Source organism: Trachemys scripta, chromosome 6 (genome assembly GCF_013100865.1).
Source record: "Trachemys scripta elegans isolate TJP31775 chromosome 6, CAS_Tse_1.0, whole genome shotgun sequence".
Lineage (NCBI taxonomy): Eukaryota > Metazoa > Chordata > Testudines > Emydidae > Trachemys > Trachemys scripta.
Genome location: NC_048303.1, coordinates 58,003,871 through 58,023,750, shown reverse-complemented (window position 1 = coordinate 58,023,750; position 19,880 = coordinate 58,003,871). Strand labels below are relative to the sequence as shown.

The following is a 19,880-nucleotide window of genomic DNA, read 5'->3' as shown; positions in this document are numbered from 1 at the left end:
GGAGTATTTCAGTAGGCTGAGGAACTGGTGTGGTTTTGCTATATGTGGGTTGGGGGCAGGATCAAGAAGCCTATGCAACAGCCTGTCCATATCCTGTATGCAACATGAAGTGAGGTTCCGTCCATGGCAATGCAGAGCTGTGTGTTGGGTCGGGGCAGGATGTGACTACACTGATGCACTGGCCAACACTTCTACAGATGGGGGAAGAAACGTCGCCGGATTGGAAGGCTAACACATCACATGAGATGCAATGGGGTCATGGAATGGCATAAAGGGAAGAATTTTAACACACACACACACAGAGTTCTTGTGGAACTTTCATGTGCACAGCCCATGTATTGAGACCACACATGGGCCAGGATTTCACCATAGTTATCATCTAGCAGTGGGGAAGCCTGGGTGGCTGGAGCCAAGGGGTTAGCAAAGTGTAACCATAATAATTAATCCATTCATGGGAGGTTAAATAGATGCAGAGAGCTAATGTCAAATCTGTCATCATACTGCAAGATTCCCAGAGTTTTCCCTCCAAACAACTGGCTTTCAGGTTGCTCAGAATTTCAAGTGTTGTGACTGCAAAAGATCTTTTTGCATTTATGAACTGATATACAGTACCTTGTCATAGGACACAGTATCAAACATTTCCTTTATTTGAGTAGGAGTTTCTGCTGGGTTGGAGATTGGATGAGATGAATTTAATGAATCCCTTGCAATTGCACCAAAACATACATTCAGAAAGTAATCCTCCTGTGGGATATACAGACAGTTATCACCTTCAAGACATGATATGGATTCAAATAGATACACACTACGTGGACAGAAATAATACACAGAACAAAGACAGAAATGCTCATGCAAAAACCTCTTCCCTGGCATAATGATCAAGTTCAACTCCTGTACAGAAAAGATTCCAAGTATACTGATATATTTGTATCACATCTGAAAGACCTAAAAATTTGCAAACTTTGCAAAAAAAAAACCCAAAACTCTTGCAAACAATCTCCAAAATTTTAATTCCTAACAAAAATAGACCTGACTCAAATTCCCAGACCCAAACTTCCCAATTCAGGGAAGATAAGGATCATCATAATCCAAGTTCAGATCCAAAACTGGCCCCTATTATTGGAACATCGGCTCTGCTGTAGTTAAAGGTAAATCTTCATGAAGGGCTGAATCCAGTTTTTGAGTGTTCATAATTCACATCAGAATTTTTAAAATTGGGCCTATACTCATTTCTAAGGGGAGCAAAAGGTTGTTATATGCTAAACCACTTTATGAATATAGTTTACAATAGATTCTTTATGCTACATACTTATATATATGCATACATTTGGAATATTTGGCTAAATGCTATTCTAGCTGGAACAGCAAACGAGCAGTGTGTGCCAGCATAATCCACAGTTGAATAAAGGCTGGTGACTGGAAATCATGTAGAAAGAATCCAAAAATAGCCAGGCAAATTCAGTTCAGAATTTCAAGATAAATGCACTTTTGAGTGGAGAACAAAAATGAGAAGTTTTTGCCTAAAGGATAATTTTTTCAAAAAAGTGTTTAAGTGCCAGAAAATAAGGCTCTATAAAAAAAATGCCTTCTCAACCATAACTATATTGGTGCAAGTGCCAGAATGCAACGTACCAGATACCCTCTTATCTTTTACTGGAATTCTTTTTATAACAACAAAATTGCTTAGATTTAGGAAAGAGAGATGGAAGAAATAGGACTTAAAAGGAAAATGAGAATAAATTTTACTGCAAAAATGTGCTTACAGACCAGGAAGCAATTCTGAAGATATACTGTTATTCTAAGCTTCAGATACTCTCTTTGCTAACCCCTTTTCAGACAACAAATTTTGTTGTATTTTCCTGGTAGTGACCTGTAAATGATTTTTCATTAGCACCCAGCAGAGAAAAAGGATTTAGCAAGATAGCTGTATTACTTACAATCTGCAGCTCTGAGTACGTAGCATTAACAGAAACCAATTCCATGAATCTGGCAAAACCTTCATTTAGCCAAATGTCATTCCACCATTCCATAGTAACCAGATTACCAAACCACTAAAAGACAAAATCTCAAGTAAACAAAAGGAAAATGAAACTTGGTAATTACTATATTTAATGAGGGACCTTTTATCTTAAGTTCAGGCATGTCTGTGTGCTTTATTAAGATCAAATTTGATTTATATGTCAAAGAAAATTGAACAAAGGGAGGACAAAAAGGACAAAACGAGAATTTCATAAAATATAATGGAAAGCTAAGAAAGCTGGATTTTTATTTCTGAATCTATATACAATTAAAAAAAAAAAGCTATTCTGTATTCTGTCACACTTTAAATCAAAGGAAGCAAAAGACCGAATTGAGATGGGGGATGAAATATCTTCTTACTCCGGGGAGTGGACCCTCGAAACTTGTTAGAGAGTGTGGGAGAAGCTTACACTCCCATTGCTTGCTTGCTGCATCTGTTCTGTGAATTAATTGAAGGCTTCATTTTCAATGCTATTTGGCTCACAATTACATTCATAGTTATTCTCCTTTTTTACTATTTTTGTAAGCCTTCACAATAAGAAAAGTCAACATTCACTAATACATGCAGCTGCCACAATAGAAGAGGCCAGGGAGTGTTTTTGAATTTAAATATTTGTAAGTTGACAAGGTAGCAAGAATTGATGGGATTCTTTTTTCTAAAGTTAATGGACCAAATTCTGCTTGCATTTACAAATGTCAATTGGAATGAATCCTCTGAAGTCAGTGGAGTTACTGCTGCTTGACACTGGTGTAACAGAGAGCACAATTTGTCCTAAATAGTTCCATCTAGCACTCTAAATGCTACTGCAGAAAGGTGCCTAAATAAATACCACTGATTACTATTATTATTATTTACAATCCTTCTCCTTTCTAAGCCATTTGTTCTCTTGGCTCCATGCATAACATTAACTCTGCTAAAGCTCTTTAGATTCTCTGTACTTCAGCCTTAGCTTTTAACTGCCATCTCTATATAAGTGACTTTTTTTTTTTCAGGCTTGCAAAGAAAGACGTCTACGTTAAATACAGAAAAAAGTTACCTGATGTGCTAACTCATGGCCTATCACCTTTGTGACCCACAGTTTGTCGAATGCTGAGGAGGTCTTGGGATCATAGAGCAGTGAAGTCTCTCTATATGTGATGAGACCCCAGTTTTCCATGGCTCCTGACTGGAAATCAGGGATAGCAACAAGATCTAAGATTTAACATAAAACCTGTATTATTACTGAGAATTAATTTTTCTAGCCCCTTGTTGTCGACTGGTTCAATGGTCCATGTGTTCCTTCCCAAACTCAGTGGAATCACTCCCATTGACTCCAGACAGACCTCCATAGGAGAAAGGGAGAAAAAAAGTGGGAAGCCAGGAGCAAATCAACTTCAGATTCCTCTTTTGTGAGCACAGCTAGCAGTGGAGTAACAAGAGTTCCTTTTCATTGGACAAGGAACTGTACGCTGGGTAAATAAGTGTTACAGGCAAGAAATGTTTGCTAACAAAACCTAGACTAGTGTATGACAGAGAGAGAACTTATTTTGCTTAGCTTTTCTTCCTTATTTTAGAAGGATATCAGAGAGACACCATGGTCTAGTAGTAAGATACAGGCCTACCACCTCAGAGAACTCCAGCTCTGCTTCCTGTGTAACCTTACAGGGAGGAAAGATGGTCTTGTGAATAAAGCCCTTGGAGTGGGATTTAGAAAAACTGAGGGTTCTTCTCCCAGCTCTGCCATAAGTGACCTTGAGCAAATCACTTAATTTCTTTGTGCCTCGGTTCCTCACATGTAAAATGGGGATATTAACCTATACTTCCCTATCCCATATGTATGTTAGGAGAATAAATTCATCCATATTCATGAAGTGCTCAGTTATTGTGGTGATAAGCACCATAGAAAAACCTAGAAATAAATCAAATATTCATATACACAACCAGTGTAGGGGCAATCTGACAACATACAGCATGCAAAGTATCTACATTTGAGTATTGCACTTGGTGCTGAATCGCTGGGCTGGGCTGGACAGTTGCAGAACCTCAGAGATCCGTTTTCCTCCCTCCTAATTTTCTCCCCCTGTTGGAAGCTGCCACCATTGCACACTCCTACAGAAATACTTACCAACCACATGAAAGGCCTAAAATTTACTGCTGGTCAGATAACAAGCTACTACAGACTATCCGTCCTCCAAGGCTATGTCTACACTATTATGGTAAGTCGACCTAAGTTATGCTACTCCAGCTACATTATTCCCGTAGCTGGAGTCGACATAGCTTAGCTGACTTACTGCGGTGTCTCTGGGAGACACTCTCCCATCAACTTACCTTACTCCTCTTGTTCCGGTGGAGTACCAGCGTCACGCTTCGATTTAGCGGGTCTTCACTAGACCCGCTAAATTGACCCCAGTGCATCAATCGCAGCAGCATCGATCCCACAGTAGTGTAGACATAGCCTTAGATTCTGAGTGTGTTACCTGTATGAAATGCAAATGTCTTACCATCAACCCTATGAATCCTGGTTACATTTGCACATTCAGGTGGTCCTTTCTAGCTAAGCAATCAAGTTGGCAAACATACTATGTCCTCCTATAGCTCCTAGAGTAAACAATTTTGTAAAATGTAATGTTACGAGTTTATTTTTCTATTTAGATTGGCTTGTCTTACATGAAATACTGCACATCTTGTATGAGAGGGAGTGACTTGCTCAAAAAAAAAAAAAATCCCTCTTCTAAAAGTTATGAGACTTCCAGGAAGGAAAGGAAAACCAACAATTTAATAGAAGAGTATTATCTGCAGAAGAAAGATTATTTGTCAAGGGTGAACGATCTGCTTCTTGCCAAGCCAGTACCATGAACCATGAGCTTTTAATATTTATTATCTCATTTGCAAGCTAGCTCCATATTTGATCTGGGCATTAAAAAGGTCCATTACAACGAACCTTTTCAGCTAACTCTACTCCAAGTAAAAAGCTAAATAAAGGCTGCTACTGTTCTGAGCACTTCTGCTGTTGCTGCTGCTGAATCTCTTTGGTCTGCCTCTCTCCCTGCTGCTTTGCTCTCGTTGCTCTGCAGAGTTGTTTTTTGTCTCCATATCTCCCGCAGATGAGGAGAGGATGAGAACCCTCATGAGTCTTGTTCTTCTGTAATTTTTCAATATCCGTGCTGATAGAAATTTAGTTCTATGAGAGTTCATTATTTACTTGATTTCAGTATAGCTTTCCCCTTGCAAAATCTAATCTTGATTCAAAGGCTAGTTTGACTGAGGTCCAATAGTCTTTTTAAAAAAAACCTAAACTACTTTTAATTATGAAGGAGCACAACAGATTTGAAGTGCTGAGTCATGTGCTATGAAAAACCTAACTATCAACAGTAGGTTTTGCGGTCACAAAGGACTCCTGACCAGGGCTGTGGATCAATCAAAGAAGAGAACGACCCAAGAGAATCCTTCTCAGGTTTTACAGGGAGCTCAATATAATTCTAGAAACCTCTTTTCCAGTGGTCCCCAAGTTGTGGAACATCCAGGGAGGCGCAGCGGGGCCCGGGCCAGTCCCCATGGGGTAGGGAGTTGGGGGAGTGGGGAGGGAGCGCCACCCAGCACCGCTCTGCCCCCGTCCCCAGCCTCCATCTGCAGCTGTGGCCCCGGCCCCTGCTCCTGGCCACAGCTTGGCTGTAGGCCCCTGGCTCCCACTCTTGGCTGCTGGCCCCAACCTGGCCACGACTCTGCTCCCGGCCTGGAGGGGCATGGACACATTCCATTACGGGTAAGGGAGGGGGCGTGAGGAAAAGTTTGGGCACCACTGCTCTATTCTCAAGAGTAAGCATTTGCAGAATTGGGCACATATTTGTGTACTTAGCAAGGCTCAGTACCTTGATTTAAGGAGTTGCCATAACTGAGGACACAACAGGAGGATTTTTTAAATACAGTACAAATTTGATTAGCCAAACTTCAATTACTGGAAACTCCTAGTTAACTGAAACAGGAGCCAATGCACTATAGTTTATTAATTACACTGAAAATTCCCTTGATTATCTAAATCTATTAATTTGTCTTCCAGGGCATTCAGATAAATGAGATTACGCTGTAGTGGAATCTCAGGTTCTCCAAGTCCTTTCAGTTGCTCCATTATTTCAAGAGGATAACTTCCCACTCCAATATTCTGCATGAGTCTCATATTTGATTGTTCTCACATAGTTAATTAAAGACTTTTGGGTTTATCCAAGGTACAGATCAGAGAACAGAATTTTGCCCTAATAAGGAAAAACATTCTGATTTCAGCCAAACTATGCAGAAGCCTATAACCACTCTATTGCAAAACATAATCTTTCATATAACATGTTGGCTTTTCTTAGCTAGAATAACATTTTGAATTTCTCACTTAGTTTTGTGTGAGAAAAGAGAAATTAAACAGAAATTCTGTGACTGAAAGAGTTATATATGAACTGTACTGATATTGATGTTTGACTTACCCAGTTTTGGTAAGGGAAAGCTAATATCAAAGTACTTCTCATAAAATTCCAGTAGTTTCACTGCTACTTCTAAGGCATAATGTGTCTGGCTCCATTTGTCAGGTGATGCGTAGATGGATACCTGTGAAAATTGATTACAACAGTGATTCCCAAACTTCCTCATTTTATAGATCAATTCTTAAGACAGCAATCATGTTTGGATCAATTCCCCTCCCATCATCTCAATCACATACTTTCTCTGCAGCAACTCCAGGACTTGGTACCAGGCACAAGTTTTATTATAAATGATATTAGGCAGAAAAGGTGGAAATTAACTTGCTTTAATGCAATAAGTGTAGCTGTTTGGTTACATCCACTGATTTGTAACTATGTTGTCTATTTCCTCTTCCTGGGTATATGATTTCACATTTTAAGTCTCTCTCCTCATTGCCTGTAAACCTCACTGCTCTAATCAAAAAATGTCAAGCCCTAAAATAACCTTAGTTATTGGCCATGCTGAAACCTGAACTCACCTTGATTCCTGATGATGTTGTGGCCTGCACAGACTTAAAATCACAAACTATGTAGGCTACAAGGTAAGTGCTCATTTTCACAGTCACATCAAAATGATCTTCCAACAGGCCTCCTTCGAGTTCAATTGTTTTAATCTGCAAATTGGAAAAAAAGCAATGTTCTTCCATTAAAACTTCCCACAAACCAATAGGTTGATACCATGAGTAACCTATTTAACAGCTGGCAGACCAAAATCAACCCACGGTTCAATAAAGTTATACCAGGAAAAATTATTCATTATTTGCATGCTGGCAGCAACAACAGTGTGCTAGACCCTGCCCATACAAATATGATGATAAAGTCCCTGCACTGAGGAGCTTAAAGTTGTGGGCCCCGATTCTGAACAAGATAGTCTTTCCTCTTGAAGGGTAATGGTGGCCCAGAGCCAGTCAACTCTGTTCCAAAGCTTGGCCCTTTTAAAAGCAAGCCTGTTGGCACACATCCTGAGTGATCTGGGGAACTGTAGTCCTGCAAGGTCATGTGACAGCCAGGAGACCCACTGCTGGATATTAGGGAAATATATGGCTTGGCTTAGCTTAGAAGGGTGAGAGACCTGCAAGGAGGGGGAGCCCACAGCGGGAAAGCCCGAGAAGGAAAGCGCTGTAAGGGACTGTGAAGCCTAGGAGGGAAGAATATAAGGAAAATGGACTATAAGGATGGTGATGCCCTGGCAAAGGGCTGGAAGGAACGAGTGACCCTGGGGATGAGAGCTGAACAATGTAAAGCTCAGCTGTTAATTTATATTAAGAAACCAGATACCCAAAAAGATGAGTTGATAAAAAGGCTCCAGTTGTGGGCATCTGATTGACTAAGGAAGAAGGTAAACTAAGGCAGTGGACAAGCCCAGTGCCAAACTGGGTACACTGCTGCTACACTTACATAAGTGATTAGCTATACACATATGAATAGTCCCATTGACTTCAACAGAACTATACAGGTGCACGTAGTTGACCAAATCCATAAGGCTTTGCAGCACAAGGTTGTCTTTGGTCTACAATGTATTCTGTTTTACACAGGGCCGGTCTAAAATTTTCTTTCAAAATCATTTTTCCGATGAAAAATTGAATTTTTGACTAAAATATTTTCATGGAAAGGGTCTGCTTTCCTCAAAAAGTTTTGATATTTCTCATCAGAAAATTGGAAAACTGAAAACTATCAACAGTTTCAGTTGGGGAGTTTTGTTTTTTGGATAAACATTTGATATTTTCTCCTGAAAATATCAACAAAAACATTTTTTTTCATTTTTATCTAAATTTTCAGCAGGAAAAAACATTTCCTGAACAGAACTTCAGTTAATCAAAAATAAGAATTAGGAACTGAACATTAAGAGCGGTTAATGTGACTACATCATCAATCCTTTAACAAAATCTTACCTTTGGCATGTTGGATAATGCAATGTGTTTTCTTTCTCTCCTTATCGTGATGGCAAAGTTGGCTTTGAAAGATGGTTCATCGAAGCATGGAAAAGCCATTCTTGCTGAGGTAGGCTCAAAATCCGTAGTAGCTATTATCCTGTGAGACATAACATACAGAAACAAATTCATCCAAGTTAAACATGAAATCAAGAATGACACTAATTTTGTATCTTAGGCTGCAACAGGTTTAGACCTTGATATAGCAAGTGTTATAAGAATAGAGTTTCTAAACAGTACTTTTATGCTTTTTTTATTGGTTAAAATATGGCTCAAATACCAGTAAAAATTATAGATTTTCTTGAATGTTTTGGGATCTCTGCCCACTTTGTTCCAGTGTCAGTACCCAATTGTACATTATCACTTGAAATCCATTTGTTACCCAGAAGGAAAAATAATAGATGCGCGTGTCGTGGGGGGAAATGTATATTGCAGGCACCATGACTATTTTACAGAATTGGTCAGCTGGTAGATGTAACTTTAAATAATTTAGAACTAAACTTCTTGATCAGGTTTGGTCACTGTGACAACCATAAGTGCTGACTCCTTGGTTGCCCCAGGCTGGAGCACCCACAGAAGAAAAATAGTGGGTGCTCAATACCCAACAGCCACCCACCGATCAGCTGTTCGGTGATGGGTGGAAGGTGCTGGGGGGGAGGGGACAGAGTGTGGGCAGGACGAGGTGGAGCCTTGGGGCAGAGCAGGAGAGGAGGACCCACCCGGAAAAATGAAAATCAGCCCCTGTGCTGACAACAGTTACATGATTACATTCAGTCGGGAATGCTCATCAACAGATTTGTGACTTGCTTTTATAAATTAACACCTTCAATTGAGGAGACCTTTGACACTGAATGAATGTGCTTTGTGACTCACAGATAAAGATAATAATTCTGGCACCCATACAAACTAAATCAAAGCAATTGTTTAAAAAGCACGTGAATTGTGTTTTGTTGAAAAGGGATGGACCTAAGTGTGTGCTTACCTGTTTTGCTCAATAAGGATCTCAACAAGGGAGCCCCACAGGCAGGGTTACTGAACCAAGGAGGCCTGTTGTAATAATGGGGTCTACAAATTTAGAGAAGTGAGTGAAAGTTCATAAAATGTCATGATAGCCATGATAGGCACCTCTACTGTTGTGGCTAAATCTTGACCACCGCCTGGGATATAAGACTCCTCCCCACAAGTCCTTTTCCTTCCCCACTTTCGCCTTCATCTAGTAAGAGTCTGGTTTAGCCAGTCTAGATTGTATATTTTGAAATGCTGCCTGTAAGCAAAAAGGCTGCTAAAAACAATGCCCTGAATGGTGCTAGTACCTTCGGGTGCAGGTGAGTGCCCCTCCTCCTGCCCGGAGGGTTGGCACAACAGCAGCTGCAAACCCCGCTCTGCTGGCCGCTGCCACCTTGGTGCGCAGAGTGAGTGCCTCCGGGAGTCGCAGCACCTCTCACTGCTTGGCACACACAGTGAGGTGGTGGCAACCGGCTGAGGCGAGGCATGCAGCCGCCTCTCACCGCGCAGCACACACATATCGCAACCCCCCATTTGGGAAATGCTGATCTAAGCCATCCAATATAAGTGAGGCCCTCAACTTGGGAATCAAAAGCTATACAAGGTAATACAAGACTTTGCAGCTATCGTTTTTATCCATCGCACTTTCATTGAATTTTTGCTCAGGGACGGCTTTTCCCATCACTCACAGATGGCCACCTATTGCTCCCCAGTGTATAGTCCTTTGAGGCACCACATAACAGCTACCGTCCTTCCTCTGACCCAAGAGAACAGAACCAGACTCCCTTCAGAGCACAGCAATAGCACTCCTAATTGGTCCAGCAGGGTTCCTGTTGAACAGAGCAATGCACACCATGCCCCAAGCCCAACAGAAGAGAAGAACCCCATACTGCTCTTTGTTCAGGGAGCTAATTCCCCCCAGACTGATTTTGCACAGATCCCACCTGAGCTGCACGCCTTCTGCTTTTTAGTTAGCATTTTCACTGAAAGTTGGGGCTAATCACTTTGCTTTCATACAGGTCACATCCCAGGAAAACATACAATTACCATTAACAGTGATATAAGGCAAAAATAAAACTTTGAGGTCAGGGCATAAGTACCTATAAAACTTTATTCAGTGTAGTTGTAGCTGTGTCAGTACCAAGATATTAGAGACTTGAAGAAGAGCTCTGTGTGGTTTGAAAGTGTCTCTCTCACCAACAGAAGTTGGTCCAATAAAAGATATTACCTCACCCACCTTGTCTCTCCAGAAAACTTCAAAGAGACTCCTTACCTTGTTTCCCCATCACGAGTTTTGTAAGTACTTTTGTAAAATCCATCAAAGCCATCCGCCAGTCTTGCATGAAACTCTATGACAACCAGGAACCGCTGGCCAGCTGTTAATACTTCCGGAGCCTGCAGGGCAATTTGCTCATGTGCAGGATGTTCTAAAACTTGAAGCTGTTTTCCTGGTTTACTGGACCCCAAGTCATCTTTGGGCAGAAGAATTGCACTGGTGATTTCAAGGCCTTTGCTGTGCAAGATGATAAATCTAGTATTCTCTCTCACAAAGATCTCTATCCTCTCCAGTCCAGTAAAATGTACAGTAGTAAGATTAGGGTGAACACAGAGGTCATATTGGATTGGGACTACCATATCAGGAAGCCTCATCTTATTCCAAGGAAATAGCTTGCCATTGGTAGGGGAAGTTACATTGTCTTTACCTGTTTGATGTTTAAATCCACAAATTCCCAGAGAATAAATGTGTAATAGCTGCAGCACTAATACCAGTGAACATATTCTACAGTGACTAGCCATTGCAAATGCATGCATCGAAAGATCCTCTCTAGAACAAAAGAAAAAACTGTAGCTTCTTCTGGCTAAAACTTCCAGGTCTTGAAAATATTGTTTGCTTAGGATGCATCATGCACTGGCAGTAATGTAGTTTTCCATTAATGAATTCTCATCTAGAGAAAAATAAAACAGGTGTCTTAACTGTAAGAAAAGTCAGAGCCTCACTTTAGTTGTAATAATCCAGCTTCCTGCATAAACCACACAGACAATGAAGGCTCAGTTTACATGTATTTAAATGTTTAAAATGACAAGAGGTACTTGAAACTCTATGGGTGTATCTACATTGCAATAAAACCCCCCGCCACTGATCTGGGTCAGTTGACTCAAGCTCAAGGGGCTCATCTGCTGGAGCATAGAGCTTAGCTTCCAGCCCAAACCTGAAAGTCTACCCTGTAATTGTATAGCCCCGCAGCCCAAACCCTGCAGGCCCAAGCCAGCCACAGCTGCGACCCGGGCCTTTTATCACACTGTAGATGTACCCTAAGTGCCTCAGACAATTGTTTGAAAATACAATAAAGCCCTATCCCCGCAGAGACTATTCATGTGCTTGAAATTAAACATGTGCTTAAGTGCCTTGCTGAATTGAAGCCTAGATCAACATATCAAAATAAATATACTGTAGGGTTAATGTTTATATAAAAAAAAGATGTAGCAAGAAAAAATAATTATTCCCCACTTTCCCTAAGCACCCTTGATACTTGCTTCATTCATTGTCAGCTTTCCTAAAAATCTATACCTCACAGCAGGTCCTGAAGGTCAGCAGACCTGGAAGAAAAATTTTGCATTTGTCTGAGATTATGATATTTGCAGGGGACAAGAGGAAGACTTCAACTCCCACATCTATTTCCTCTTAACCTGGAGACAGGACTTGTGGAATAAGGTACTCACAGCAATGTGTCATTTCTCACAGCAAATCTTTATTTAGTGGTGTAATTTTAGCAGCTGCATTCTGGACAGCTATGCAGCTGCTAAAATGGTTGTTGGTGCCTGTCTATGAGACCACCTCACTCTTCGTACCAAATCGTTCCCTTGTCCACTGTATCAAGGTTAAACTACCGGGAATTGCAGAGGTGTGAATGTGGCCAATTTGCTAAGGGGCAGAGGGCTCAAGCAAGGTTCTCTGCTCACTTAATTCATGTGGTTTAGCAGGCAAGTATCTGGACAGTGGAGCGCTCTCATGAAAGTTTAGAAAGCTGCAAAAGAGAATAAGACAGCTTAATAAACCTCCTAAAAGAAGATTGTAATAAAAACTGCACATTAATTTTTTTTAATGATTCATTTATATTAGTTTAAGAAAAACAGGCCAAAAAATAAATATTAAAGCATTGAAAGTGGAATATTTCTATGTGGTACATACACCACGTTGTTTAAAAGATGGCTGAGGGCTGTATTGAAATAGGAGCAGGAAAGCCATGACAGGTAGTTTCTACTAACAGAGCTTCTTCCGCAAGCACAGAATGAACCCTCCTCCCCACACACAGCTCCCTTCCCCCCCCCCCTTCAGTGCTGCTCTCTTACATGGTCCATGGCATGTTCCTGTCTGATCACATCTTTTCTGCAAAAACAGCTTTAGATTTTTTTTAAAGCAAACACATGGAAACGTCTGTATATCACGATCTCCCATTTGCTTCTGCAGCCTTGAATTGTGCTGCTTTTATTTTCACTTTTGTTTTCACTCGGAGGCAGCCACCAGGGGGTTTCCGGAGTTTGTTCACCAAATGCAGCTCATGATAATCACACTAAGTCAAAGCAAGCTGTGTGCGCCCATCCTACTATCTTGTGTGGTTTAACAGCACAGAATCCTTCACAATGACCAATGGTGCCCCAACTCTTTCAGTAAGACAGAAAATTATAATACCAGAGTGAATAAAGCCTATACTGATAGCAGCCACAGATCATAGGCTTATGATAGAAAAATCGAAAACAGCTTTCAGTCATAACTGATTTACTGTTCCCATTTATTTCCAAGGAGTTTTCCAGTCTCTGTGGAAAACTAATCCTGACAATAGGAACCATTTGATCTGGGAAGCTGGTTTTCACATGTCACAAACAAGCAAGTATGTTTTTTTCTTTTTTGTCTATTAAGAAGTGTTATTGTCTGGAAGAGCTTTTATTTCAAGAATTCAGTAGCCCATAATGACTGACTTGAAAATAAAGCAACTATTCTCCAATCAGAATTAACTCCCCAGTATTTCAAAGTCTAGTAGCTGCAAAGCAAAAAAAACAAAAAAAACCCATCAGACTGAATTTATTTATTTATTGAACAACAATGTAGTTGGCTTTGTACAAAAAGAAAGACACCCCCCTTGCCTCAGGGATTTGCAGTGTAAAGGCACAGTCCTAAAGGTTGCTGAGTTCTACAAAAACAAACAAAAAAGAAAAGCAAAAGTGCTATTGATCAACAAACAGTGTTTACTCAGTAGCTATTCCAAAAGCCTTCTGCATAGCTCAGAAACAAATGCACACAACTCAGCACTGTGAGCCAACTCTTATGGCTGAGCAGAGTGTAATGTGAGGTAATACATGGCAACGATATAAGGGTGAAATCTAGGGAATGCAAATGATCTGAATAGTGGGTATTTTAAAGAGTTTTCCAGGTACTCCTACTGCCAGACAGCAATAGTGGCTAGTAGTGGCAGCCATGGAACCAGTCACTGCCACAGAAATGCTTCCAAAGCTTCTCTCTCGGGTACAGTAGATCAGTTATAATTTATTGATATTTAAGCGATGCAGTTTTCGATGCACTGATCAGCCTGGCAGTCCCATATTTAGAACAGAAATGATCAGCACGGCAGCTGTTGTCAATGGAATTTTACTTAAGTGTCAAGCCCTAGAAAGCCTAGAAATTCAAAGGTAAGGCTAATCCTCTGTCCTTAACTCATCCCACAATGTGTGTTTGAGGAAAAAAAAGCCCAACTCCAAATTAAAACTCTTGAGGGCCCAATCCTACACAGTGCTGAATGCTCACAACTTCCACTGAAATAAGGCAGGGTTAAACCGTGAGATATTTTCTCAGGGCCTGCTCACAAGTCCCATTAGTTTTAACATAAGATAACGAACAGTAAAATAGTAGACCTGAGACCAGGACTCATTCAGACAATGCTACTATATGAGAGTCACAGGAGTCCCCAGTGCATGGAAGTTCCCCAGCTCGACCAGGGCAGGTTGAAAGTTGTGCTGCTATAGCGCTGTGTACTGCTCATGCTCCAGTGCTGCACAGCGTGAAGTATAAGATATGTGCTGACAGAGTGTTCTGGAGTGTTAACTTAAGCCCCATGGAGAATCAAGACATGATCCCCTTTATCACAGACAATTGCAGATTCCCCATCCTCACAGTCTACTATTTCTCCTAATTTCCTCCATGAACACACATCCCAGTTCAGGACATAAGCCCAGATCCTCCAAAGTAAATAGGCACCTAACTCCCATGGATTTCAATGAGAGATAGGCACCCAAATACCTTTGGGGATCTGGGCCACCCTCTCTGTTACCCAGTGCACCTGGCACAGCAGTATGACATGGTTTGGAGTCACTCATTAAATCTTGGGCCTTGAAGGAAAGAGGGCCAACCAAGAGCCTTCGAAAAGGGTCCTAGATTTGCTTCCCTGAGGATGTCAAGCTTAATGTTGGATTTTTTATTACAATTTGTTTCATGTCACAGTCTCCAATATTATCTAAACATACAGTAGTATTTTGTTCCAGTTTCTTAGCTAAACATTTATCCCACACCTGTGAAATATTTTGGTCTCTTAAAAAAAATCCTTGATTTTGGATTTGCCTAAGAGACATACAATTTCTATGCTAGAGGAATCTAAAAACATAGATATATGCTTATTGTGAGGCTTTTTTAAATGAAACTAAGTTGTTTTCATCTATCATGACCCTTACACAGCATTTTGTCTTTGATAGAAGTTGTTTTATGTTTCTTAAACTGCCAAAGGCAAAACCTGGGGAAAGTTGCTTTTTTAGGGAACAGAGGAAATCACTGACTAAGAACAATAAGTAAGGCACACAGTGGCAGGGCTAGGTTCTATGCAGCTGTTAAGAAATTTAGTAGAAGTCCTAAGTTACATATGTATCCCACCGTGGGACTTCAAAGTTAATTTTACGAGGTTCTTGTGAAATCAAAAACACACACACATGCACATACACACACTCTGCCAAGTCTATAGCTACAGTCCTTCAATTGGCTTAAACACCTAAATATCCAAACAGAACCACATATAAAGACAAATGCAAAACCAGTGTAAACATGGCAGTCCAAATTTCATAAAAATAAATGATCAGATGTCAGGAAGGTTTTCATTAAATGAACTGCATAATTCAACAAGACTGATGTTCAGTAAAGTACTGTAGCAATTATGCACCTGTTCAGAGGAAAAAATATCTAGTTTGATTTTAATTGTGTTATTTTAAAGCACACAGTAATACCGCACTCTTTCATCTGATCTCAAGCAGCTTTACTTAAGATTCTCTAATATCCATTTTGTTAATGTAACTAAATTTCTCTCCAGCCATTTTATATTCTTCTCAATATTCTCCACGGCAATCTGGGGTGCTCTCAGCTGTGACACTTCCTCCTTTACAGATTCAAAAAACAACTTCACCTATATAAGATATCAATTAAAAAGGTTACGATCAGATCTGAAGAAAATAATGACATTAGAGATAGTTTTTACTTTTGAAAAAGCTCACTATTACCATTGTGACATCTGTAAGTGTGACAGCCCCCACCTTGGCCAACAAACTAGAGACTGAAGGGGCGACCTCCAGGGCTATAAGCCTGAGCTGCAACACCTTGGACTAAAGAATCAAGGCTTCCTAGCTAGGGCTGTAACAAATACATATCTTCTGCGGATCTGGCACACGGAAGGACCTGTAACATACACTAACCAGTGGGTTACATAGGCATGCTACTTACAGAAAACTAAGTGATAAATCCTGGTCCCAAGAGTGTACAGCCTAAAAAAGAGCTCTAACATGATTCAGTGTACAGTGTTACTACCCTGGACCATAACCTCAATTTACATTGTGTTTTCTCTGAGACACACTGAACTTATTATTAACAAGCACTGCCATAATAAGCATTGTTAAGGACCAATGGAGAATGGGTCCCCATTGTGCTAGGCACTGCACAAACAGAGTAGCAGACAGTCCATGCCCCGAAAAGCTTAAAATCTAAATAGACGAGACAGGCACAGGGCAGAGTGAGGGTTAGAACACACAAGCAGAACGAACAATGTAATGGCAGCAAACTTCATGTTAGTGACATGATGTTTTGGGGGGTGGATTTATGTAGGAGGGCATAAGCTAAATGGAAAGAAAAGGGAAGGGAAGTGAGGACAGGGCAGGAGACAAGAGAATAAGGGCAGGTGTGGAGTGAAGCTGAGGTGAAGAAGGAGGGAGAGGTTTGGAGCAAACAGCCAATCAGTACAGGAGCAGAGGAAATGCAATAAAAGGTGTAGAAAGGTCTCTGAATGTCCCAAGGTTCCTGCTTTGGCTACTTCCAGACTGGTTAGAGTCTCTGGCTGGTTCCATTCTGCAGTGTTTGCCAAAGGACATATTTTGGAGGGATGGGGAGTGGGGTAAGAGGCACCACCTGGGGCCTAGTGCGGTGCTGGAGATCACGCCAAAAGCCAAGCCTCAGTACAAAACATAAAGCGCCACATTACACTACTTGAACATTTCACATGATAGAAATCCACATTCAGGACCCAACACTGTTCCCATTGATTTCAAAGGTGCAGGATCAGGCCAAAATGAAAGTGGGATGTATAGTTCTAGAGAAATTCTAAAACTATTTGCAGTGGTGTTGGAGATTATTCCTTTAGGGCCTAATCTTGCCAAGTGCCCAACAACCGCAATTCCCACTGACTCACAAAACAAAACCTAACACTCAGAGATCGTTTTAGAGGACATGGTATGGGGCAGGTCTTGGATTGCAATACAATTTTATATAGTTGAACACTAACATTTACACATTACAGTATATTTCATGGGCAGACTGGGTGGGGTGGCTGAGCAGAAATAAAGCAGTTTTGATCAGCAGGTGTAAATGGCATAATTTAAAAAACAATTTCAATAAGCAAAACAAGCCTAATAAGTTTACTCAGCCTGGGGTTCACTCAATACTTGGGCACACAGTCCTCTCTTCCCATGAGCCCTTCTTATAGCTCTTTCCCCAGCATCCACAGGGAAGCTGGAGCTAGCCTCTTATTGTACTTGGGACCAAAAGTACCCTGCCTCTGTCACAAATACAGTCTTATGAGGCTTTACACTTAGAGCGTGCTGACACCTAGTAAAAATCCAAAAACTCAAAATGCAGCAAGAAGGACAATGATTTAAGTAGCAACGAGAATGCAGATGACACCTGTTTTACTTTTGGCCTCAGACTAACCTCTTCCAGCTCTTGTTTTGAAGAAAACTGTGCTGTTGCTCCAATTATAATCGTTCTGATTGAGAAGGACCCCAGAGGAAATCTGAGGAAAAAGAGGAGAAAATTACAGACCTTATTAATGTATCTCCATGTAAAATGTTAGTAGCAATAAACGTATCTATAGCAATACATATTAATATCAGTTCAGGCTAGTGGCTTGTAAATATTACTCTTCATTGCCACACAAGAGTCAGGTTCAATTTCTATTCTTGGTCTCTTGTGCCTGGAAGTGCTGAGTGCTTAGCCCCAGTGGGAGGATGTGCCTATTATTTCCGGTCTTTCCTGTAAATCCCCATTATAGGTTTCTGTGTTTCTGCTGTTAGGAGCTTTCCACAGTCTTCTCTCCAGGCCTTGGAGTGGCAGCAATACTGCTCTGCAGCTACTGCCTTAGCATCAGGGCTAGTCAAAAAGCTGCTGTGCCCCCACTTCCCATTCATCAGTGGAGAGGGATGGCAAGTGGACTCTCACAGTCACACATCCAGAACCCCCTACCCATGCTCAGCCTAGACCCAACCCCACCTGCACATTGGAATACAGCAACCACTACACAGCTACGCATGGAGTGTCTGGACTAGAGAGGTGTGAATAACTGAGATTTTGGTTTGCTGACAATTCAGATACATTTTTTAAAATTTGTTTTGGGTCACACCAAAAGTTTCAAAAGAATTAACTCAAAAAGTTGAAAAGAATTATTTGAGTTGAATTGGACTCAAAACAAAATTGGACTCAAAACAAAATACTTTGTTTCAATTGTGAGACTTTTGGTGACGTTTAAAAAAAATAAAATAAAAATTAAAGGACATTTCCAAACAAAAAGTTGTTTCAAACTAAAATATCCAAACATTTTGTTTGACAAATGTCAAAACAAAAAGTTTCATTTTTTTTCTAAAATGTTTTGTTTGGTTGGTATTTTTCCACATCAAAACAATTCTGCAAAACCAACAAGAATTTGAAGTTTTGGTGTTGCCAAATCTGCATTTTTCACCAAAAAAAAGTTTTGTCCAAAAAATTTCTCCCAGCTCAAGGTTGAACCCAATGCACTCACTTGCATATTCTAACTACACCACCTCTGAAGAGGTTCTTGTTTATTCAGGGCTCTCCAGCCAGTGAGGAGAAGAGGCAGGCAGGACTGCCCTAAATGCCTGCTCTGTGGCTGCAGTGTGCACTCACTGCCTCAATAGCTTTTTTTATTGTTCCCTCACACTTTCTGGAATAGTCTCTCCACAATGTCTCTCCAAAATTTATTTATTTATTTATTTATAATGCAGGATTAGAGCACAACTTTTCATCTCATGGTTCCCTGAGTTTACTATAGTTCTTCTCTACCCAGTATCAGTGATTCTGAGATTGAAAACTCAGTTAAGAAGAGGAATTACAGATGCTTGCTCATCTTTATAATAGAATTTTTCAAAATCAAGACAAAAATTCAAAAGTTAAAACTCAATATAACAGAGATAGTCAGCATTTATATAGCACTTTCCATTCAGAGATCTCAAAGCTCTGTGCAAAGGTGGTTAAGTATTATCCTCCTTTTTCAGAGGGGAAACTGAGTCACGGGGCAGTGAAGTTCCTTGCCCAATGTAACACAATGAGTCAGCAGCAGAGCTGAGACTAGACACTATCACTCTTGACTCTCAGTCCCATGGCCTAAACATGCTGTTTCCAATAAAAACAAATCAGTTTTTGTCAGTTACAAATACTAACTTTTCTAGCAGTTTGCTCCAATTTTTCTTTACAAACTTCCATGCAAGATGTTGTCCAGCTGGATTTGTGCTGACACTATAGATAACTGATGACAGATCTTGAGTCTTGATAATATGTCCCTCCATTGCAAGCTCCAGCAACCTAAAGCATCAAAAAACAGCCCCAGGAAACCAAGAAAAGGCTAGGTTATATATTTATATATGGATATATGCTAGCAAGTTTTGAAAGATCAGGTCTCTAATGTGATCTCAGCCAGGATAAAAAAAATGAAGTATTTCTTGGTTACTTGCACTTACAGGAAATTGTTTTGTGTAACTTCTCGTTGTCAGTTTTATCTCAAACATTATGAAATGCTTCAAGGGCTCATAGCTACTGGCTCCCTACAACCTGACACCAGCTTTGAACACTTATTCCCTTGGACCAGTGGCTCGGAATAATAGGCCAGATGAAGATTGATTCTTCCTGTTCAT

The 19,880-nt window shown here is 40.5% G+C and overlaps 2 protein-coding genes across 3 annotated transcripts in view; both read right to left on the bottom strand.

Moving 5' to 3' along the window:
- LOC117878884 (endoplasmic reticulum aminopeptidase 2-like) overlaps positions 1-12,988 on the bottom strand; it is a 33,654-nt gene extending 20,666 nt beyond the window's left edge. Inside the window, exons 1-8 of the mRNA XM_034773542.1 lie at positions 12,789-12,988; positions 10,711-11,383; positions 8,394-8,532; positions 6,981-7,115; positions 6,469-6,589; positions 3,057-3,211; positions 1,938-2,051; positions 613-744 (exon numbers count right to left, since the gene is read on the bottom strand). Coding sequence (XP_034629433.1) covers positions 613-744; positions 1,938-2,051; positions 3,057-3,211; positions 6,469-6,589; positions 6,981-7,115; positions 8,394-8,532; positions 10,711-11,249 — 1,335 coding nt within the window. The 5' untranslated portion in view covers positions 11,250-11,383; positions 12,789-12,988. The remainder of the gene's footprint in view (positions 1-612; positions 745-1,937; positions 2,052-3,056; positions 3,212-6,468; positions 6,590-6,980; positions 7,116-8,393; positions 8,533-10,710; positions 11,384-12,788) is intronic.
- A 498-nt stretch (positions 12,989-13,486) lies between these two features.
- The window catches only part of LOC117878885 (endoplasmic reticulum aminopeptidase 2-like), a 34,792-nt gene continuing 28,398 nt past the window's right edge, over positions 13,487-19,880 (bottom strand). For both annotated transcript variants that reach the window (XM_034773545.1, XM_034773544.1), the window contains exons 17-19: positions 19,411-19,551; positions 17,668-17,749; positions 13,487-15,877 (exon numbers count right to left, since the gene is read on the bottom strand). In XM_034773545.1, the coding sequence (XP_034629436.1) occupies positions 15,731-15,877; positions 17,668-17,749; positions 19,411-19,551 (370 nt within the window). In that variant the 3' untranslated portion in view covers positions 13,487-15,730. The remainder of the gene's footprint in view (positions 15,878-17,667; positions 17,750-19,410; positions 19,552-19,880) is intronic.